The following is a 22,845-nucleotide window of genomic DNA, read 5'->3' on the forward strand; positions in this document are numbered from 1 at the left end:
AATCTGCTTAAGCAGCAAACAGAGAAACCTGGAAGCCTCAAAGCACATAAAAGCTTCTCATCGACCAGTAAGGATATCTCTGCCTCTGTCGAGGCTGCAGACAGCTGCTCTGGAGAAATTTCCACTCGATCCTTCCTCTTATCAGAACGCCGCAAGATGATGACAGAATGAATGTGAACAATTCTGACGGTGTCAACCTAAAGGAAAATCCACAGAAACGTTTACTTCTGTCTCTCTCGAATAACATCTCTCCCTGCAATTACGGGACTGCATCGTATTACATTATCAGGTTAAAGTTTCCATCTTAGAAAACAGGCATTTTTTCTCATGAATAACAGAACGTTTCAAATAAAAGACATCCAACCTCAGTATATACATTTCAAAACAAAAATATAAAGGCTAACGTTTAGATCAAGGGAGGACTTTTGCAATGATCAACTAACAATCATTTGATTTCCAACTATGTGCAGGAATACAAGTCAGAGTGCTGACAGTCCAAGTGTTCAAAATGCTAACATGTGGTTGCACAGCAAGAATCATACATGAAACTACACTAAAGTAACGCAGTAAATAAATGCTGCAGGAGCCCAGAGGAAAGGAGTCTCTTAGATTGGAAACAAATCTTTACAGAAAAGGCAGACGAGAGTTATCTATTTCCTGATTGTCGTGTGTGTGTGTGTGTGCGTGCGCACGCACACACACACATAGATAGAATTTCTGTAGATGCCAAATAGATGTGAATGACATGCTTGGGAGACAAATTGGCCAACTCATTTAGGTGGTACAGAACTTGAGGTGGAATGGCAGACAGCAAGGCTAAGAAAGAAGGTTAGCGTGAAAATACGCAAGGTCTCAAATGCCAAGCCACGATCTGCAGGATGACCTAGGAGGAAGGACATTATTTCAGAGAGCTTGACCGTGAAGCACTGGACTAAGTGTATGTCAGAGATGAAGAAACAGCCTTGAGATTCATTAAGAAGCAAGGATCCACGAGATTTGGTAGCTTATGGACCATGGGTGATACAGGACAGGAAGCTGTCAAGGATGACTCTGAAGTTTCAGGGTTGAAACTAGATAGAACAGAGGAGGCAGATCTAAGTTTAGAAAGGATCAAGAAGGAAGGAAGATGAGTGTGTTTTCAGATGAGCTGAACTGAGATGAGAGGATGTAAATAAAGGCAAGGAATAGCGTGGGGAGGGGGAGCAGAGGTCCAGGGTGAATCCAGGGGGATACCCATGGTATAGGATGGGGTACAATGAGAGGAGCCAGGAAGGAAGACAGCAGTCAAAAACCAGAACAATGAAATCGTTCAAGAGTTTCAGGAGAAAAGGTGGGTATGGCATTGCCAGATGTTGCCCGGACAAGGGTGAAATCTGAGACAAGATTTTGAAGTAACCTATAGACCTACACTGTGCAACACAGCAGCCATGAGGCACGTGTGGCTACTGAGCTTCAAATGTGGTTCCCTTTCATGCCTTTTTTCACCTCATGAACTCTTTCATAGACTTTAAATTCCTTGCTCATCCTATAAAGAATGAATCATTCTACCCTCACATACAACTTTTCTTATAATACACACACGTGTCTGGCAGGCACAGAGTATACAATAAGGAAAATCAAAAGCAGACAGAAAGACACTTGACCTTCCAAGGAGCAACAAGACAAAGAGCTGACTTTTGAACAGAAACAATCAAAGCATAAAGAGAATGGGTGACATGTCAGAGTGCAAAAAGAAAAGATCTGCCAACCAAGAACTCTATGAAGAGTTCTTTGAATGAGAACACATCCCTCAAAAATGAAAGTAAAATAAAGACGTTTTCACATGCAAAAAATTGAGAGATCATTATCAGCACAGAAAATACTAAAAAGAGAAAGGAAAATCCCAGATATGAAAGAAGGAATGAAGAACACTGTAAAGGGTAAAATATGTGAGTAAATACAAATGTAATGCTAACTGTACAAAACAGTAATAACAATGTCATGTGGGGGGACTTCCCTGGTGGTCCAGTGGTTAAGAATCTGCCTTCCAGTGCAGGGGAAGCAGGTTCGATCTCTGGTTGGGAAACTAAGATCCCACGTGCCGCAGGGCAACTAAGCCCGCGCACCACAACTACTGACCCTGCGCGCCACAACTAGACAGCCAGCATGCCGAAATGAAGAACTCATGTGCTGCAACTAAGGCCCGACGCAGCCAAAAATAAATAAATAAAAAGTCACTCTGCCCTTTAGAAAAGAAAACAAAAACAAAAAAACCCCCAAAAAACAATGTCATGTGGGGCTTAAAATATCCAAATAATTAAAATGCATGAAAACAATAATCCAAAAGGTGGGAGGATGCAAATGAAATTTAAATGTTCTAAAGTTCTAGTACTATCAGTGAAATGGTAAAAATAGTAATTTGTATTAGACTAACAAATTAAGAATGCATATTGTAATATGTAGGATAACGACTAAAAGGAGAGTAAAAAATGTTATAACTGATTAATGGAGGATCAAAGGAGAATAATAAAATATACTGATGAGTCCAAAAGAAGTCAAGAAAGGAGAAAAAGCAAAACAGAGAAGTGGGTCAAATAGAAAGCAAAAATATGACAGCTATAACATATATATGTATATGTGGGGGGGTATATACATATATAATTACATTAAATGTAATTGGACTAAATAGCCCAATTAAAAAGGTTATCAGATTGGATTTTTTAAACTATATGCTGCTAATAAGAGACACACTTGAAAATATTAGTACACAGAAAGGCTAAAAATAAAAGGATGGAAAAAGATATGGCATGCCAGCATTAACTAGAAGATAAGGTTGCTGAACTCATGAAGTTTAATATCAAATTTGCAGGTACAAATTGACATAGAATTCAAGATGAGGACATGGACTCTTGAAAAATAAAATTACATCATTAAGACTGGGAATGTACTTTAGTAGGAGTTGATGCCCAGCATGAATTTTCTTTCTCAGAGAAAGTTTCAGTGCCTAAGAGGAATGCGTAAAAGAAGTTCAGGATAGGGTGGTGAGACGAGCCCAGGAACAGATCATAAACAAAACGAAACAAGCATAAATAAAAGTCACAAAGGACTGATGGATGTCCCTGAAAGTCACAGGTAGCTGAAGGGTTTGAGGAACAGACTGGTATGGTCATAGTCACACTAGAAGTAAGATATTACAGCTGAGCTAGATTGGTCCCTATGCTTTTCCAGTCTTGGAATTAAGGTACTAAAGCCCAGTTCCTTTGGCTCTTCTGCCTTGGTACAGATCAAAGGTCAGCAAACTATGGCCTGCTTGGCCTCCCTCAGGTCAAATCTGGCCATGTTCATTCATTTATGTTCCAGTAGCTGCTGTTGCACTACACTGGCAGAGCTGAGGAACTGCAGTAGAACCTGTATGGCCCGCGAAGCTAAACATTTACCATCTTGCCCTTTACAGAAAGCCTGTGCCCCCTGGCATGGCCCTCCATGGATCACAGGCAGGTAACACTAATTTCCTCCTGTAGGGAATGTATGTTAATCATACAACATGTATTTATCAAGTATGTACTATATGTGAGGCGCTACATGAGGGCCTGAGTATACAAAGATAAACAGGATACAGTAGTCACATCCAGGAAGACAGACAGGTAAACAGCTCTAAGACAACATATATGCACTGCAATAGATACGCTCAAGGAGCTAGCCTACAGGTCAGGACAGGTTCCTTCAAGGAGGCAGGCGGCACCTGGGCTGAACTGCAAGGAATAAGGAGTTAGCCAAGCAGACTTATGTTCTCAAAAGGTCACATCCTAAGTAGTCAGAAGAAAAGACTGGAGGTGAGACAGACTCACGGCAAGGAGACCAGTGGAGAGGCTGATGCAGTATTCCATAAAGGAAGAGATAAGGACCTCAACTAAGGTAGCAATTGTTGGGATGGTGCATTGGAAACAAATGGGAAAGCAATCTACATTAATGGTTCTGAATGGCAGGCAGTGGTTCCCAAACTTGGCTGCACTTTAGAATCACCTGGGGAGCTTTGTAAACTCCTGCCACACAGGTCTCACCAAAGACCAACTGAGTCAGTATCAGGATTTTGTAAAGATTACTGGGTGATTCCAAGGTGCAGCCAGGTACGGGAACTACTACAGCAGGAGGAATGCTGGAGGAGAGGGTTTGAGGAAGAGGAAAGGTTCAGTCTTGAACACGTTAGTTTAAGATACCTGTGTCTGGATAAACGTGGATGTCCAGAAGGCAGTGGAGTATGAAGTTCTGGAGCTTTGGGATAATTCATACTAACCATCACCTACTGGCCATTAACAACAAGTCAGAATGGCCAATGTCATGCGTCAGGCGCTTGGAAAGTGCTTTTCGTGTATTAATTTAATTAACTCTCCCCATGACCCAGTGAGGTTGGTACTATTGTTATGCCCATTCTACAGATGAGTGTTTTACACACATTACCCAGATCCAACTCTCCCAACAATTCTATGAAACTGGTGGCTGTCATTTTCCCTGTTTTGCAGATAAAGAAAGCAAAGCTCACAGATGTTAAGTAACATGTCCTAAGTCACACAAGTATCAGAGAAAGCATTTGAAGACAGACCTGTCTAACCTCAATGTCTGCTGCAGGTAAAGCCATAGGGGAGGTAAGGCTGGCCAGGAAGACATTCTGGGAAGAGGAGGAGGTGAAGGCAGAAACTTGGAGAATCCCAATATTTGATGCATAGGCAGAGGAGGGAGATTCCATAAAGGATGAGAGAGAGAGGGGAGGAATGCTAGACACAGCAAAAACAAAACAAATAAAACACCCCGTGAGAGTTCAGAGTTCTGAGGACAAAGATTAAGTAAGATAAGCACCAAGGAATAATCCACTGATGGAGCGATGAGGAGGTGGCTGGAGAGGTAGAACTGCAAAATACAGGGTGGTCGCTTTCACTGGAGAAGATAAATAAGGAACGATTGCAGCCTATTCTTTTAAGAGGTCTGACTATTAAAGGAAGGATACAAGAGCAGTTAACTACAGGAAGATACAGGATTGAGAAGTTATTTGTCTTTCCTTTCTGAAAATGAGAGTAATTGAAGCACAGTTGTATCCTAAGGGAAAAAAGCCAGATGACAGGAATAGGTTGAAGACTCAGAAGAGAGACAAGATATTTGATAAGCAAGGTCTTTGAAGAAGCTGCAGCTCTGGATGGGAAGTGGACTTCTTTCCTTGATTTGGGAAGACTGTACATGGGGGTAATAATTAGATGTTAATTAGTTGTTGCCTGATAGCTTTTATCACCTCCATTGTCTGCTTGGTGGGAGAAGAGAACATAATTTATTTTTATTGTATTTTACAAAACCATTGGTCTGCAACAGGTTGGGAAAAAATTAACTGGTCCTACACCACAATTAGGTTGAGAAGCATTATACTCGACCATAAAAGCTCGAGCATGCCAGAAAAGGCAGGGCAGGGGGACTTCCCTGGTGGTCCAGGGTTAAGACTCCGCACTCCCGATGCAGGGGGCCCGGGTTCGATCCCTGGTCAGGGAACTAGGTCCCACATGCCGCAACTAAAGATCCCACACGCAGCAACGAAGATCATGCGTGCCACAACTAAGACCCGTGCAGCCAAATAAATAAATACATATTAAAGAAATAAAAAGGAAAGAAAAGGCAGGGCGGGAGTGCAGACAGGCTGCCTGTAAGCAGAGAGGGGTTGCCTGAGTAGATATTGGGACTTGGGATAAAAAGATAACAATGATGTGAACCAGATCTCAAGGATGTGAACCAGCAAGGTCTCAAGGAAGATGGGAGAAGGGCCAGAAATCCCGCAGAGGACAGCAAGGAGGAGAGCTGACAGTGGTTACTCAATCCTGATCAAGTAGTAATAATTTGCTAGAAAGAATAGAAAATTAGGTCCCATTCCTACTGAGTAGATTCTTCATCTGCTTTTCCTAGACAGAACACCCCACCCAGCCAAACGTGGGTCTGCATGAACTGGCTTAACCCTGGCTGAGATCATCAAACAGAATACAGAAATCCCTCCCCAAGTGCAAGTTTTCATCATGCAAAATTATAGCTATAGCACACGTACCTTTTCAGCAACTGTGCGCATATCAGTTCCAGTATATGTAAATTTGGGGTCACTCCTTTTGGGGATAAATTAGAAAAAAGGGAACTGAGGTTTGGAATATAAAAAGGTATTAAAGCAAAGTAACAGGAATAGCAGTTTTTGCAATGAAACAGCAGAGACAAAGGAAGAGGAGGGAAAGTAAACTGAGGCTAGAGCTGTGCTCATATGTCTGTTAGAAGGACTCTGAGACATATGCTTAAGTGGCGAGTGCATAGTTTTCATGGGCAAAGCTAAAGTCCTATAATCCTGGGTATTAAGGAGGTGAGTTTGACAAGGAGAAACTGCTGTGCTCTGACGTTTAAATAAAGGTAGACCAAAGCTTTCACCGCCTCAAGCATTCAAGCCGCTGTGGATCTCTGAGATCACTGTAGGGTCCACCAGGGGGAGGCAGAAAGCCATTGACAATTTAGATAGAGAAATGGATTAATAGCGGGAAATGTCTCCTCATATGCACATCATCTGCCACAGAGAGCTTTCCCAGGTTCACTTATGATCTTGGCTCCCCCAAACATATTTTTCACATAGGATCATACATATCTCAACTGAAAATCCTCCTACTAGAAAGTAAGGTGGAAAGCAACTTTCAGGGTTGGGGTGGAATTGAAACTGTGTTCTTGAGGGAGCTCCACAGTCATAATGGTAACTTAAAATACAACCTGTACAAAACATTGCGAAAGTTGTGATAATTCTGAGTTAACAATGACAAAGAGATCAAAAGATAGGAGTAAAGAAATATAGTCTTACCTTGGGTCATCATTCAACTAGAGTGGGAAAGAGCAGAAAACATTATTGATCACATTAAGTGTATTAGATGTACATGGATGCAGATAATATGAAAATTAGGTTATGTGTTCCTGTACACCGGCATGAAAGACTGGAGAATTCTTACTTCGGATTGCCAACAAGTAAGCTCTATTTCCTCATCCTCTTTCACCCCTCTGCAATATTTAACGCAGTGGAAACTTGGGATTCTTGGAAACCCTCACCTGTCTTGGGTTATTTGGAACCGAACCCTCAAAATGATTCCTAGAGGGAAGAGCGGAGGCGAGGCTAGGGGCCCTAATCGTGGTCAGCTGCTTCCTGATACACTGATGTCCTCATTATAAAAGATCGGCTTTCTGATCTGACTTGCAGTTTTGGTCAATGGGGTTATAACTCCAGATCTAAAGAAAAGCCACAGACTACAAGAAAAAGTGAGCCTTCCATCCCTCCCCCCCACTCCCCGAGGCTTAGGAGGATCGCTGGTGGCTTGCGGAAGGGTAAAGAAGCCTTAAGCGACGCGAGGAAACGGGGCCCAGGCGACAGGACCATCCAAAGGATACGTCCAAGGATCTGAGTCAGGAGTGCCTGTGGCCTCCGCAGCCCTGGGCGCTGGCAACACCCAACCAGGGGACACGGTGGGACTGCTCAGCAGGGTTCCGGCCGGGCTTACTGGATGACTTACCTCCCCTATGCACAGCCCCATCACCTCCTCCTTCTCTGTGCTCAGAGCGTGGTTGAGACAAACTAGGAAAGCATCCGACTCCAGATGAACCGCCTGCACCGCCTGCACCACCTGCACCGCCATCTTGATCTGGCCCTGCTCACGTCCGCCTCGGGCCCACTCGGGCCTGGCCAACCGGCTGCTCCGGCGCTTGGGTTCCGTGGGGGCGGGGCCTGGGGCGCGGGGCGGGGCGGGCGGGCGCGCGGGGGCGGAGCTTGGGACGCGGGGGCGGGGCCGGCCCGGCGGCACCTGGGAAACGCCCGCGCCGGTTGGGGCAGGCGTGGCCGTCGGGGCAGAGGGCGGTGGCCGGCCGCGGTCTGGACGTCGGGCCGGGCGCGGGGGGCGGCAGGGAGGCGGCGCTCTCGGGCCGCGGGCGGACGTGGTCTGTGAGGAGCGCCCGGACGGCTGGGCCGGCGCCTCCTGAGCGCCGGCGCCCATTTTGCCCGCCCGCCGAGAAGAGCCGTGCGCGGCCTACACGCTCCGGGGACCTCCCTCAGGCGGCATCGCCGCGCGCGCCGGCCTTTCGAGCCCAAGGGACGCTCTTTTGAAATTCGGTCCTGAGTTAAGGTTTTCTTTTATTTTGTTTTGTTTCCAAGTTAGGGGCCCTGAATTTGGGACCACTCTCTTTCCCTGGACCACTTCCGGTGGCCGGACCGCGCCCCGTAACTTCGGTTCGGTGACCTCGGCCCGGAATGCCCCTCGGCTCGCCCCGGGCTCACGTCCCGATCCCGGCTTGAGTGGCCCGGGGTGGGTGACCTGAAGTTGTAGCCTCGCTGCTCTCGAGGCGGATAATTAGCCCAAGAAACACTATATTCATGTGAGTAACCTCTTGGCAGAAACAGTGTTATACTGTGTCTGAAAAAGTATCACTCCTAAGCTTGGCGGCTGCTACTTTCTCCAAAGGCTTTAGGTATTTATTTGTTCGATACAGGGAAGGGGAAAGGGGAACTGAAGTTTCTGTTCGAGGTCGGATGTATCGCAGATCGCAGCAGATATGCACAAGTTTCCTCAGCTCGCCTTGTCTCGGTGATATCAGACCTGGTGAAATTATATGTAAAAGTAATTTTCTTTTGAGGTGTGATAAACGTGCAATAGGGGACAGTACACATCTCCCACTCCCGAGGCTAGGAATTACACGCGGATTCTGGGAACGATTCAAAACCAAAGAAAAATCTATGCCGTGGTGCCGCCACAGCCAGTCAGTGCCTCTGTGGGTTTGATCTGCTTCTCTGTTCCATGTGTAGTTGGGAGACAGGCGGACAGGGCAGTACTGGAAAGGGAACATGCCCAGGGTGCTGCTGGAGGAGGTGTTGATGCTTTGCTCTTTTCTCCCAAGTCAGTTCCAACCCCGATCTCCCCACAAATAGGGCCCACGTCCAGTGGAACTATCTGGAACATCCATGCCAGCAACCTCCATTTTTACCTAATGTTTAAGAATCATATTGCACATCCTTCCATGATTAATTTTGATAATGATGAAGCTGGGGCGAAATTTCATGTGTGCAATTACACTGGACCCATCTAATTTTTCTCTTAAGCTTCAATTTTACAGCATATATTGTTTTCAATGGCTATTCGCGGCTAGTATGCCCTGCGCTGATGGTGCAAGTATGGCTGTTGTTATTTTTATGTTTTGTGATGGGACGTCTTGCGTTTATAAGCACTTTTAGGCAGCTTCGAGAAGAAAAACACCTTTTGTCTATGGTTGGTTGTTAGTCAATCTCATATCCCACAATGATATTCTCTACCTTTTATAATGCTCATGGCTGCATTTTACAGCTCTAAAGTTTAATTGGAGTAGAAAAAAACTATTAACATTTATGGCAAGCTTATCATGTGCTAGACACTCTACTAAGCATTTGTATACCTTGTATGTGTAAACTGCCCCAATTGGAATCAGCCTCTGCAACTTCCTAGCTGTGTTACCTCATGCAAGTTAGCTAACTTCTCTGTGCCTTACTTCCCTCATCTTTAAGTGGGGGTAATAATAGTATCCATCTAATGGGTGACTGTGAAGATTAAAAGAGTCAATATATAAACATGTAGGAAGTGCTAGGTAAGTGCTGACAGTTACAATTAATTTGTTCTTTAATTCTCATTTGACATCTTAGAAAACTGGAGTGTAGAGAGTGTAACTTATCCGAGGTCACAGAGCTAGTAAGTGGCAAAATCAGCATTCATACACAGGCCGGGCTGACTCCAGGGCTTGGTAACTTCACCCATTGTAAGTAGATGAGTTTATTAATTGACTTCAAATAAAGTAAGTGTATTCAACTGATTCATGTTTAAAAACTGTTCAAACACCTGGAAATTAAACCAAATTATACTTCTTTTAAAAGACAAAATGATTCATTCTGTAAATGAAAAATAATGGTTTTACTTGCATTACCTACCTAAGCAAGCCCTTCTGTGTGGTCTATCCTACTTAAGACATAGTTCACAAACTGCCTTATTAAGAAATATTCTGTCTAGGCCAGTGTGGTCCCTGGCCGTGGCATCAAGGTAACCCCCACGGGGACAATCTTTTTTAGTGCATTCATGGGTAATAAAGGTATATAAACACTTCTCTTTTTTTTTGGCCGCGCTGTGCGGCATGCAGGATCTTAGTTCCCCAACCAGGGATCGAACCTGTGCCCCCTGCATTGGGACCACGGAGTCTTAACCACTGGACCACCAGGGAATTCCCTATAAACACTTTTTTGAATCCATTTGAATTTGCAGCTGGTAGTATTACTTGAGTTGAGTGGAACAGGTTTATGTTCTGTGTTTTGTATTGCACATTGTACCTAAGTTTATCTCGAGGTTTTCAGAGATTCATCTTGGTTCAAGGGGTCCCGAATTTTGTGCACAACTGTCATATGGAGGAGAATGTTCTCTAGTCAAATAAATTTGGGGAATGTTAAAATAAAGTTTCTTTACTGCATAACTTGCCAGAGGTTTTACTGTACTTATGTTCTTTATGATTCTACAAGATTCCCAAACTTATTTGACCAAGGAAAAAGTTAGGGGCAAGTGTTCCAAGGATCACTTTTAGGGAAACTGTATTCCATTCATACAACCTGCGATTTTGTGGCTTTGATCTTAATCCCTCTCACTGAGCCTTGGCTTTTCTCTGCTGAGGCTCTTGATTCGTGCTCACAGGGCAGCTTCTCAGTCCCTTGATCACTGCAGTTGCCTTTCGCTGGGCCTTCACGCTGTCTCTGGTAGCGCATGCAAGTCCAGGGTTGTGTGCTGGCGTTTGTCCCAGGTTCATCCTGCTGATGCTCAGCATGTTGTCCTTCAGGTCACAGCAGCACACCACGCTGCCTTTCTTCTGAGAATATTTTGTAGTGACTCATAGGCCTCTTTGTAGTGATTCTTACTAACTCAGAGCATCCAATTTGTTTGCCCTCTATGCCAGTGGAATTATTTCCTTTTAATGTCGATGTAACCAGTAAAATTTTGCTTTTCATTCAAAACAGATTTAAATGTCAATGTGTCAACGTGTTAGTTGTTGCTAGGACCTATCTGTGAAGTTGAGATGGTCCTAAAACCTTTAACATTTGGTTTCTACTTTGAGGGGGGGGCACGTGTTTCTTTTGTACTCAAAATTCAGACTTTAATATATTTTATTTTGACATTAGTATTTACTGGGTTTTGTTTTCTCTCTCCTTTCCAAAATCTTGGGGAGAAAGAGAGGCAGAACAATTGTATCTGCTAAATGGAAAAAAATGGCTTTGAACAAAATAATGTATAGCTATATAACAGACCCAGAGGGTCACTCCCTACCCATGCTCATGTGGCCTTTGCCTCCCCTCTCTACTCAGCATACGTATCCATCCACTCACAGGAACACTGTTTGACTAGTATTTGAGGCTTAGGGTGTCCAGTGCTGTATTATTCCTTCCGTTGAGGTGCTTATAACACTGTACTGGGGTGGGGGGGCGCGGACAGGACTTGTGAAATAAGCAGAGTAAAATGCGAAGCAATTTATAATTAGCGGCCAAATCTGAGTTTTAGTTTAGACATAAATGCTACAGTATTCATAAGAGGCAGGAAGTTTTCATCAAGAAGGCAGGCACCTGCCCTCTGTGGTAATAGTACTGAGATAGGCAGAGAGGCCCGGGGAGGAACATTAGGTGAGTGGAAAGTGAGAGCAAGGATACGGTGCTAGACATGATGAACCTGGTATTGGGGGAAAGTTGGTCTCAAGTACAGTGGTAGTGGTGCTTGCTGGAAATGGTGACAGGTGGGATGCACCAACTGAAGAAGAGGAAGAAGTCCACGATAACTCACAAGTTTTGAGTCTGCAGGATCAGGAGAGGCTGTGTTGCCACTGCGAGAATCAGGATTTGGTTTAGGAGAAGGTGTTCCGCTTTAGGTGAGTTTGAAATGAGGGAGCCCTGTAAGACAAAAGCTACGATGGGCTCAGCGTCAGGTCCACGCAGGGTGCAATGGGCGAGGCAAGTGTGCTGCTCATCAACTATTCACCACAATCAGACCATTTCCTAAGTCTATAGAAGATAGTTTCCACTTACTTTTTAGGGAAGGTAAACCAGCAGTGTTAAGGAAAAACAACAACAACAAATCAGACTCAGATTGTTGTTCTTGAAAAGAAGGCTTGGTTCAGCTCAATTAGTTCTTCTTTCTGGCACCATTCTGTGTTCTGGCATCTCGTTTCCTCTTGACAATCTCATTTGAGGGTTTAACAACCTCCCAAGTTGTGCTGCAGTCCCTCTCTTACCTAAAGGCCGCCTAACGGGAATAGGAGGCCTCTGTTTTTTGGAGCAGATCCCCCAATGCCGTGTCTGCACTCTGTCCAACATAGACACCCAGTGAAAGCATGCTGCGACGCTGTAAGCTGGCTCCAAAAGGTTCATTCCTGTAAAATGCAGCTCAAGTTGTTGTGAGGCCCTGAATGAGACCCAGACCTGGGCAGAGGATCCTTATGGGGTCGGAGCTGGGTCTGCGTTATGGAAAGAGTTTGCCCAGAGGTGTGCTTCCTTTACACCTCCCAAAGGGCAGATGGGCTTTTCTGACCTTCTGACTTGGGAAAACAGAATTTAAACCCACGCGTCTATGGAAAAATGGGCTCCTGTGACATCCTGAAGCATTATTAAAGTGAAACAAGGACCTAGACGGGTGACTATCACTTGCTGTCTCTCAGCTCTGAATCATCATGATCCCCAGGGTCTGTTGCAACGATGCGACCATAAGTATTTTCCCTAAAATGAAAACTCCCTTCTGGAAATGCCTAGCCATTATAAGTAGACTTTCTAAGCAAACTGATAAATAGGTCGTTTGCCCTTAAAACAAACTTCTAATTTCAATTTAGAAAGCCATGCACATTACATGATTTGACCTTCACAGTCTTACCTTTTAAAATGGAAACTGCTTGGAAGGGGCTTTTACCTGGAGAATATGGCATGCATGTGTCTGTTATACTGCTTTCCTGCCCAAATAAGTGTGCCCTTATGCGCACTCCTGTGCATATTCCGTTGCTCACTGCATTTTGTCAGATGCTGCTTGCTGAATGCAAAGACTGTGAGACCACTGCCCGGCTTCCTGTAGCGCTAGGCCCACATTTCCACGGAACCCCTCACCTAGCAGAATTCTTGAGTGCTTCGCAGTCAGCAGCATCACCCAGGGTTCTGCCTGAGTGTCACTTCAGTGTCTGCCAGGGAGCTTCAGACATCCTCAGTTCTGTTTAGGCTGTGCAGATAGACATAGGTGAGGTTTGCTTCTAGTTGGTGGTTGCTAGTACCAGGTCACCTTGCTCATTGGTGAGTTCATTCCAACCCAAAAAGTCACACCTGTGTCCTGTGCGCGGGTGCTGCAGGCTTAGGTGGAGAAAAGCAGGGCTAGAATTGGAATCCAAAGCCCAGGATGGCAGGAGAGGATGTGGGGGCTCCACCCGATCACCTCTGGGTTCACCAAGAGGGTATCTACCGCGACGAACACCAGCGCACGTGGGTGGCCGTCCTGGAAGAGGTAACTGTTTACATTTTGTTTCTTTCTTTCTTGATTTTTGCTTTCAAGCAACTTGGTTTCTAACCAGTCTCAATATCCTGAAGTCTTTGGTTTTATTTTTGATCGTTTCTTTCCATTAGGAGACGAGTTTCCTAAGGGCACGAGTTCAGCAAGTTCAGGTTCCTTTAGGTGACGCAGCCAGGCCAAGTCACCTTCTCACCTCCCAGCTACCTCTCATGTGGCAACTCTACCCCGAGGAGCGCTACATGGATAACAACTCTCGCTTGTGGCAGATCCAGCATCATTTAATGGTACACATGTTGCTTAATAATTTTTCATTGTACTGGGACTCTTATAACAGAGTACTCTATAAACTTTTCTTTTTCTGACAGGTCAGGGGAGTACAGGAGCTGTTGCTTAAGCTTTTGCCTGATGATTAATCTGGTATGTATTTCTTTTTCTCCCCTGTCCCCACCCCCCTTCTTCTTTTTCACCCTATTCGATTGTGGTGATTTTAATGATCTTTTTTTTCCAGGTGCTGGGATTCTAGGAAGATATGCCCCTCTGTTCTGTTCAGTATATGGCAATCACGTCATCCACCACTGCAGTGCACCCACCTGTGGGCCTGTGGGGAGGGAGTGGGTTGAAAAACTGCTCAAGAACACAGAAGTTTAGGAAGGGTCATGAAGAACACCGAAAGTGGAACTGCAGAGAAAGGGTTATGCAGGCAGAAAGCAAGTCAACAAAAGCACTTAGTTAGGATACGTAACTTGAAATTGACTCCTTTGGAAATTGCCATAGAACCGTTAATGGACATCATCAGCTGGAACTGGGATCTGATGAATCCCACAAAAGTCAGCACCTGCTACAGAACAGATGCCCTGATCACCAAGGACTTGGTACTGATTTAGAGAGAAGAGAGCAGCTCCTAGCAGCATCAACATCTATTTGTCGCTTATTTGCCCTGCAGCAATTCACCTGCCTTTCCTTCTCCCATCCTGTAAATATCCTAGGTTTTGCTCCAGTGTTTCCCATCCCAGTACTGACCTAACTTGGATCTACTAAGAACTTAGGGGGCTCTGAGGAAAAAAAAAAGGGGAGATCATTTGCATTAATGAAATTAGCTACAAAGGCTCCTGGGCCTTTTTCCTTTCTAAAATTGTGTCTTCAAATTTTTAGAAGTTGCTGATCAGAATCGTGGGCACTTAAATTTATTCTCTGGTTACAAATATTTTAAATAAGTTGGTTTCTGTAAGAACTCCAAAAAACGTTTTAGCTGCTTACCTAGCACCTTTCTCAGGAAGTAATAATAGCACCAAATATTGCTGATTCACTACCTGATGAAGATTATTTCCTGAGTTAAAATACTCATGGCAGTTTGTATACATTAAAAGAAGGGTTTTACGTTTTTAAAAATCTTGGGAATAATAGCTATCACGTGTTGAGTCCTTACTGCCTTCCAGGCACTGTTCTATGCACTTTATATACTGTATCACGTTTAATCCTTCCATCAATGCTTTCAGGTAGGTATGATCTCTATTTTACACACAAGTAATAAGGAAAAAGGCTCAAGGAGTTAAATCATTTATCAAGAGTGGTTCTCTGAGTGACAGAGCCGGGCAGTGGGCCGACTTGTCAGGCTGCAGCGCCGGCTCCTCTAGCCCAACGTTGGTTTACAATAGTCAAGATGAGTTGAAGTCAAGGGGTTTTTTTCCCTATGTAAAGCTATTTATATCTTCCAAGCCAAATGGAATATTATAAAAATACAGTTAATTCATCCTATGAGCAGGAAGAATATTTTTTAGTGTAATTGTTTTCCAGCAATTGTAAGAGCATACTGCTTGTCTCAGAAGAAAATTCCATCGAGGGGCTTTAAAGTCTTTATGTATAAAAGACAAAATAAAAATCATTTTTCTTATTTTAGTTTTCTGGATATGCCGCAGAAGGATCCGTGCCGGAAACAAGCCTGTGAAATACAGAAATGTTTACAAGGTAGTATGTTAAATGCGTTTCTATATTTTTCAACTTTATCTGTGAACTAACCAGAGAACAATTGTTCTTTTTATCAGCAGACTATATTAACTCCTCTCAGAATGTAATATTTCTGTAATTAACTTATCCTAAAGATTTTCCTCACTGTGTCATCAAGGATGGCAGAAAATAAAAAGTGGTGTGACCTAAGCTTGGGGTTTACAATCCCGGTTGTACATTTAGAATCACCTGGAGGGCTTCAAACACTTGCCTAGCACAGTTAAATCAGACTCTGGGGGTGGGGTCTGGGCAGGAATCAGTCTAAAAAGCTAACCAGGTGATTTTAATGTGCAGCCAGAGTTGAGAATTACTAAGCTGAGCAAAGTCCTTTTTAAAAAAGACTAGTTTTAAGTGGGTTGGTTAGACTGCACTGTGGCTGACAGCTCACTTTTTAAAAGCAGTCAGGTTGGAAGGGATGGGGGTGAAAATACATTTGGAAGTCAGGCAACTAACTCTTGAAGGCAAAAGTAAATCAGCTAAAGCGTATTTGATGTAAGTGATTTGTCCATTTTGTTTTAAATAAGCCGATAAATTTGACCATATGCTAGGGGATTTTGCTTTTTTTTTTTTTTTTTTGCAGTACGTGGGCCTCTCACTGTTGTGGCCTCTCCCATTGCGGAGCACAGGCTCCGGACGCGCAGGCTCAGCGGCCATGGCTCACGGGCCTAGCTGCTCCGCGGCATGTGGGACCTTCCCAGACCGGGGCCTGAACCCGTGTCCCCTGCATCGGCAGGCGGACTCTCAACCACTGCACCACCAGGGAAGCCTGGATTTTACTTTTTTAAATCAGCAAATGATTACTAGCAGAACAAACAGAAAAGGCTACAGGGCTATCTATCTGAATTTGAAAGCTGACTTTTTGGATAATTTTTTCCCATTACTAAAGTAATAGATAGAGATGGATGCCGATGAAAATATAGAAAGGGAGGATGGAAAAATGTTCAGAGTTCACCCAAAGACTCACCACCAAAGAAAACCCTTGTTTGTATATTTCCTTTGACTTTTAACTTTCATTCTTGGACTTTTCATTTTATGGTGTAAGCAATCTTTTTAAAATCTTTTAATCTGAAATGTTAATGTACAATAATAATGCCATTTTATTCATCCTTTTCTTCCCTTCCTCCAAATTTAAGAAAAAGGAAGGGGAATTCCCTGGAGGTCCAGGGGTTAGGACTCAGCACTTTCACTGCTGTGGGCCCGGGTTCAAGCCCTGGTCAGGGAACTAAGATCCCGCAAGCCTCGAAGCATGGCACCCCCGCCAAAAAGAAAAGAATGTTCTTCCCAATTTCTTCTCCCAAATAAATTCTTACCTGATTCTATCTGATTCTTACCTGATTTGAATTAGCAACATACAGCTAAAGGAGAACACAAATCAAGTTAGAACTGGATACACCCCCCTCACTACAATGTGGGTGGATTGAGAGCTAGAAGGGCTAAGAGTGAGCATTAAGTACTCCCTGGATGACAAGCTCAGTTGTAAGGGCTTTAAATAATATTAAGCTTTAATCCTTTCACCCATGAGGTAGATACTACTGTGACCCATTTTTATAGATAGGGAAATCAACACAGAAGCTATGTAACTTGTCTAGGGTCACAGAACTATTAAGGGGCACAGTGATGGTTTGAACCCATTTGGTCTGGGTCCAAACCTGGACTTAGCCACCCAACCATACTCTCTTTCTAATCAGAATTGTCTTTCCTATCCCAGGCTAACTCCCATACACCCCATTTTAGTACTGGGGGACTCATCACCTGCAGTTGACCTAGGACCTTTAGGTCAAGTCCTCGTTGACTTAGGGTCTATGTATAGCAGGGATCTGCAAATGTTTTATGTAAAGGACCAAACGGGAAATATTTTAGGATTTGGAAGTCAGGAGGTCTTTGGTGTGTGCGTGTGTGTGCGTGTTTCCAACCTTTTGCAAAACCCATTCTTAGCTCAGCCGTAAAAAAGAGTGGAATTCAACCCTGAGGCTGCAGTTTGCCAACCCCTAATGCACAGACTTGGTAGGGAAGGTCCAGCAACCACTTTAAACTGAGTGCAAAATAATGTGCATGGTTCCTGCATTTCTCTAATTCACCAAATTAACAAAAGGGGTTAGTGACCACACACACACACACACACACACACACACACACACACACACACACACACACACACAAAAGGTTAAAAACCACTGCCCTGGAAAAAGGCATGTAAGGAATCAGCGTTAAAGAAAAGGAAATTATATGTAAAAATACCTTTCGACCACTTTGTACCTCATACTTCCTTATTAACCTGTTGATGGGTCTCTAAATCAGAAAGAATTCAGTGGACTTGGGTACATCCTCTTTCCTCCAGGTCTGTAGATACAATAAAGTGAAAAGGACTGGGAAGCTCAGATCTAAACCTCCCTGTGCCCTAGTCCTATGAGATCATGACTAGGGTCTGTCTATCTGTCTTTCAGCCAACAACTACATGGAATCTAAGTGTCAGGCTGTCATCCAAGAACTGCGTAAGTGTTGTGCTCGATATCCCAAGGGAAGATCTCTCGTCTGTTCAGGATTTGAGAAAGAAGAGGAAGAGAAGCTGACGCTGAAGCCCACATGACAGTAAAGTTCTGCTGAGAAGCAAACTGCTGCCCCACATTGCCACCACGCGGGTTTTATCTATCCTCCTGACTCTTTCTTCAGGCCAGGTAGCAGCAAATATCAAATGAAAAAGTCAACTATAAAAGTTAATATGCCATCTATGCAGAACAAATATAAATATATTAAACAAATAAGTAGAATGTGATAAAACTGAGCTGCTAAAATAAACCTTTTAAGTGAAACTTTTTGGTTTGGTATATGTGATATGTTGACTTATTGTTACCGAAGTCAGATTTGGCTGCTTGCCACTCAAAAGCCAATAGTGGAGAGGCAAGTGTCAGTGGAAAAGGTGCTTTAATCAGAAAACCTGGCATTCTGGGGAGAAGGTGGGTTTGTGTCCAGAGACCAACCCCAAAGATTCTGCTCAGCCATGACAGTTTTTTTGGTTTTATTAAAAAATTTATTTATTTTTGGCTGCGTTGCGGCGAGCGGGGGCTACTCCTCGTTGCGGTGCGCGGGCTTCTCATTGCGGTGGCTTCTCTTGTTGTGGAGCACGGGCTCTAGGCACAGGGGCTCAGGAGTTGCGGCATGTGGGCTCAGTAGTTGTGGCTTGCGGACTCTATAGCACAGGCTCAGCAGTTGTGGCACATGGGCTTAGTTGCTCCGTGGCATGTGGGATCTTCCCCGAGCAGGGCTCAAACCTGTGTCCCCTGCATTGGCAGGCAGATTCTTAACCACTGCCCCACCAGGGAAGCCCCACCATGACAGTTTTTAAAGGGAAAAAGGGGGTAAGAATCTCAGTGAATCGTCAAGGAAGGAGGTTGGATTCTGCATCATTCTCCTTTGCATGCAGACTGGCTGACTTTCTTCAGATGTTTTCTTGCCCATGTGATCTGCGTGCAGGATTGCTTAGGGGGGCTATTGGGGGTAGAGAGCTAACTACTTCTATCTAGGAAAAGAATCAACAGGTTAGACAAGGCATGGTGTGCATTCAGGAGAGTATAAGTCAGGAGTTAGGTTAAACTGCCTGGTGATCTCATTCCTATAACTAGGTTCTTTTAAGGTTACAGGGGAACAGAAATGGGCAAACAGGAAAGGGGTAAAAGAGCTGCTTTCATTATAACAAAATATATATTTGGTTTTTGTCTCCATTCCTGGCACTGTGGTCCTACTACGCTTGGAATTTCCTAAGTGATAAGTGCAATAAAGGTGGCTTCTGTTATGTTAATGAGACTTTTGAAAGTCCCTAGGTAACCTTAGGATGGGGGCTGGTTGCCAGGGGAACGGCCTTGCAGGGTTAGAGGGTTAGAACTTTCAGTTCCCACCCCCACCATGACCCCAGGGGAGGGGAGAGGGGCGAGAGGCTGGAGAATATTGGAGTTCAATCACCAACGGCCAGTGATTTAATCAATTGTGACTTGTCAAAGGATCACAGAAAAATAACAGAAAGCCAATGAATCATCAAAGTAGTAATTAGTGAAAGTTTATCGTGCACACACCAAAAAGAGTTTGTGAACACAGAGCACTCAGACCAACACGTGGAATGAGGCCGGGTGGGGGGGGGGCACTGTTATAAAGCAGCTTACACAGCATGAGGGCAGTGACTGCTTATTCTTCACAGTGATTGGTTATAATATTAGAATTTTCTTAAATGGTTGGGAATTGGTCAGTGGCTAACCTCATATCAGCCTTAGGAAACAGTTTAGCTTATGCTTTCCGGAAGCATAAGCGAGAAATGACCCAGGTCAGGTTAGTCTCCTAAAATAAGCTCAATTAAGCCTTGCTTGCGTGACTAAACTGGTTTTGTCTGTTCATGGAGTTTTCAAGGCTGGTCTCAGTTTTTTATTTTTTATTTTTTTAAATTTTATTGGAGTATAGTTCATTTACAATGTTAATTACTGCTGTACAGCAAAGTGATTCAGTTATACATGTATATATTCTTTTTCATATTCTTTTCATTATGGTTTATCACAGGATATTGAATATAGTTCCCTGTGCTATACAGTAATTAGGGCCTTGTTGTTTATCCATTCTATATATAATACTTTGCATCTACTAATCCCAAACTCCCAATCCTTCCTTCCCCCACTTCTCCCCCTTGGCAACCACAAGTCTGTTCTCTATGTCTGTGAGTCTGTTTCGTAGATATGCTCATTTGTGTCATATTTTAGATTCCACATATAAGTGATATCATATGGTATTTGTCTTTCTCTTTCTGACTTACTTCACTTAGTATGATAATCTCTAGGTCCATCCATGTTGCTGCACATGACAAAATTTCCTTCTTTTATATGGCTGAGTAGTATTCTGTTACATATATGTACCACATCTTCTTTATCCATTCATCTGTCAGTGGACATTTAGGTTGCTTCCATGTCTTGGCTATTGTAAACAGTGCTGCTGGGAACATAGGGGTGCATGTATCTTTTTGAATTAGAGTTTTCTCCGGATATATGCCCAGGAGTGGGATCGCTGGATCATATGGTAGCTCTACTTTTAGTTTTTTTGAGGAACTTCCATACTGGCTGCACCAATTTACATTCCCACCAACAGTGTAGGAGGGTTCCCTTTTCTCCACACCCTCTCCAGCATTTGTTATTTGTAGCCTTTTTTTTTTTTTTTTTGGCTGCACTTTGCGGCTTGCAGGGTGTTAGTTCCCCAACCAGGGATCAAACCTATGCCCTCAGCAGTGAAAGCTCGGAGTCCTAACCACTGGAACGCCGGGGATTTCCCTGCTATTTGTAGACTTTTTAATGATGGTCATTCTGACCAGTGTGAGCTGGTACCTCATTGTAGTTTTGATTTGCATTTTTCTAATAATTAGCGGTGTTGAGCATCTTTTCATGTGCCTATTGGCCATTTATGTCTTCTTTGGAGAAATGTCTATTTAGATCTTCTGTCCATTTTTCGATTGGGTTCGTTTTTTTTTGTTATTGAGTTGCATGAGCTGTTTGTATATTTTGGAAATTAAGCCCTTGTCAGTCGCATCATTTGCAAATATTTTTCTCAGTCCAAAGGTTGTATTTCATTTTGTTTATGGTTTCCTTTGCTGTACAAAAGCTTATAAGTTTGATTAGGTCCCATTTGTTTATTTTTGCTTTTATTTCTATTGCCTTGGGAGACTAACCTAAGAAAACATTGGTACAATTTATGTCAGAATGTTTTGCCTATGATCTCTTCTAGGAGTTTTATGGTATCATGTCTTATGTTTAAGTCTTTAAGCCATTTTGAGTTTATTTTTGTGTATGGTGTGAAGGTGTGTTCTAACTTCATTCATTTACATGCAGCTGTCCAGCTTTCCCAAAACCACTTGCTGAAGAGACTGTCTTTTTCCCATTGTATATTCTTGCCTCCTTTGCCAAAGATTAATTGACTGTAGGTATGTTTGTTCATTTATGGGGTCTCTGTTCTGTTCCATTGATCCATATGTCTGTTTTGTGCCAATACCACACTGTTTTGATTACTGTAGCTTTGTAGTATTGTCTGAAGTCTGGAGGGTTATGCCTCCTGCTTTGTTCTTTTTCCTCAGGATTGCTTTGACAATTCTGGGTCTTTTGTGCTTCCGTATAAATTTTAGGATTATTTGTTCTAGTTCTGTGAAAAATGTAATGGGCAATTTGATAGGGATCACGTTAAATCTATAGATTGCTTCAGGTAGTATGGCCACTTTAACAATATTAATTCTTCCCATCCAAGAGTATGGGATATCTTTCCATTTCTTTGGATCATCTTCAATTTCCTTTATTAATGTTTTGTAGTTCTCAGCATATGTCTTTCACCTCCTTGGTCAGGTTTATTCCTAAGTATTGTTTTTTGATGTAATTTTAAAATGGATTGTTTGTTTACATTCCCTTTCTGATATTTCATTGTTAGTGTTAAGAAATGCAGTCAATTTCTTTTTTTTTTCCCCGCTCCCTCCTCCACCCCTCTGCCCCTGCAACCAATTTCTGTATGTTAATCTTGTATCCTGCTACCTTGCTGAATTCATTGATTAGTTCTAGTAGTTTTTGTGTGGAGTCTTTAGGGTTTTCTATATATGGTATCATGTCATCTGCATATAATGACAGTTTTACCTCTTCCCTACCAATTTGAATAACTTCTATTTATTTTTTTCTTGTCTGGTTGCTGTGGCTAGGACTTCCAATACTATGTTGAAGAGAAGTAAGAGTGGGCTTCCTTGTCTTGTTCCAGATTTTAATGGGAAGGCTTTCAGCTTTTCACCATTGAGTATTGGATTGGCTGTGTGTGGGTTTGTCATAAATAGCTTTTCTTATGTTGAGATATGTTCCCTCTATACCCACTTTGGTAAGAGTTTTAATCATGAACGGATGTAGAATTTTACTGCATGTTTTTTCTGCATCTATTGAGATGATTATGGGGTTTTTTTCTTTTGTTGATGTGGTGTATCACATTGATTGATTTGCACATATCAGACCATCCTTGTGACTGTGGGATGAATCCAACTCGGTCGTGGTGTATGCTCTTTTTTATGTGTTGTTGGATTCAGTTTGCTAATATTCTGTTGAGAATTTTTGCATCTATATTCATCAGAGATATTGGCCTGTAATTTTCTTTTCTGGTAGTGTCTTTGTCTAGTTTCAGTATCAGGGTAATGGTGGCTTCATAGAATGTCTTTGCAAGTGTTCCTTCCTCTTCAGTCTTTTGGAAGAATTTGAAAAGGATCAGTATAAGTTCTTCTTTGTATGTTTTGTAGAATTTG

At 43.1% G+C, this 22,845-nt stretch overlaps 3 protein-coding genes across 6 annotated transcripts in view; 2 read left to right on the top strand and 1 right to left on the bottom strand.

Annotated features, from left to right (window-relative positions):
- Positions 1-7,701, bottom strand: part of BRCC3 (BRCA1/BRCA2-containing complex subunit 3) — a 76,059-nt gene extending 68,358 nt beyond the window's left edge. The window contains exons 1-4 of the mRNA XM_060138250.1: positions 7,539-7,701; positions 6,839-6,855; positions 6,056-6,110; positions 78-197 (exon numbers count right to left, since the gene is read on the bottom strand). Coding sequence (XP_059994233.1) covers positions 78-197; positions 6,056-6,110; positions 6,839-6,855; positions 7,539-7,661 — 315 coding nt within the window. The 5' untranslated portion in view covers positions 7,662-7,701. The remainder of the gene's footprint in view (positions 1-77; positions 198-6,055; positions 6,111-6,838; positions 6,856-7,538) is intronic.
- Positions 7,702-8,254: 553 nt separating this feature from the next.
- CMC4 (C-X9-C motif containing 4) lies at positions 8,255-18,367 on the top strand. 3 transcript variants are annotated; one of them, XM_060137098.1, is made up of 3 exons: positions 8,255-8,394; positions 15,451-15,518; positions 18,002-18,367. In XM_060137098.1, exons 2-3 carry the CDS (start codon positions 15,461-15,463, stop codon positions 18,142-18,144), a joined length of 201 nt encoding a protein of 66 aa, XP_059993081.1. In that variant the 5' UTR covers positions 8,255-8,394; positions 15,451-15,460; the 3' UTR covers positions 18,145-18,367. The 3 variants fall into 3 exon arrangements, with proteins under 3 accessions (XP_059993081.1, XP_059993084.1, XP_059993082.1); XM_060137101.1 differs by lacking the exon at positions 8,255-8,394 and adding an exon at positions 14,305-14,425; XM_060137099.1 differs by lacking the exon at positions 8,255-8,394 and adding an exon at positions 14,389-14,526.
- Positions 8,256-15,518, top strand: MTCP1 (mature T cell proliferation 1). Of its 2 annotated transcripts, none has more exons than XM_060137097.1 (5): positions 8,256-8,394; positions 13,396-13,547; positions 13,667-13,837; positions 13,919-13,970; positions 15,451-15,518. In XM_060137097.1, the coding sequence occupies exons 2-4, from the start codon at positions 13,443-13,445 to the stop codon at positions 13,964-13,966; spliced, it is 324 nt and encodes a 107-aa protein (XP_059993080.1). In that variant the 5' UTR covers positions 8,256-8,394; positions 13,396-13,442; the 3' UTR covers positions 13,967-13,970; positions 15,451-15,518. The 2 variants fall into 2 exon arrangements, with proteins under 2 accessions (XP_059993080.1, XP_059993079.1); XM_060137096.1 differs by lacking the exon at positions 15,451-15,518 and adding an exon at positions 14,062-14,201.
- Positions 18,368-22,845: the final 4,478 nt, after the last annotated feature.

This window comes from Lagenorhynchus albirostris, chromosome X (genome assembly GCF_949774975.1).
Source record: "Lagenorhynchus albirostris chromosome X, mLagAlb1.1, whole genome shotgun sequence".
NCBI classification, from domain to species: domain Eukaryota; kingdom Metazoa; phylum Chordata; class Mammalia; order Artiodactyla; family Delphinidae; genus Lagenorhynchus; species Lagenorhynchus albirostris.

Coding starts and splice junctions, on each gene's coding strand:
- MTCP1 (XM_060137097.1), top strand. CDS start 13,443: ATGGCAGGAGAGGATGTGGGGGCTCCACCCGATCACCTCTGGGTTCAC. Junction 13,548..13,666: donor GGGTGGCCGTCCTGGAAGAG/GTAACTGTTTAC, acceptor TCTTTCCATTAG/GAGACGAGTTTCCTAAGGGC. Junction 13,838..13,918: donor AGATCCAGCATCATTTAATG/GTACACATGTTG, acceptor TTTTTCTGACAG/GTCAGGGGAGTACAGGAGCT.
- CMC4 (XM_060137098.1), top strand. CDS start 15,461: ATGCCGCAGAAGGATCCGTGCCGGAAACAAGCCTGTGAAATACAGAAA. Junction 15,519..18,001: donor AATACAGAAATGTTTACAAG/GTAGTATGTTAA, acceptor TCTGTCTTTCAG/CCAACAACTACATGGAATCT.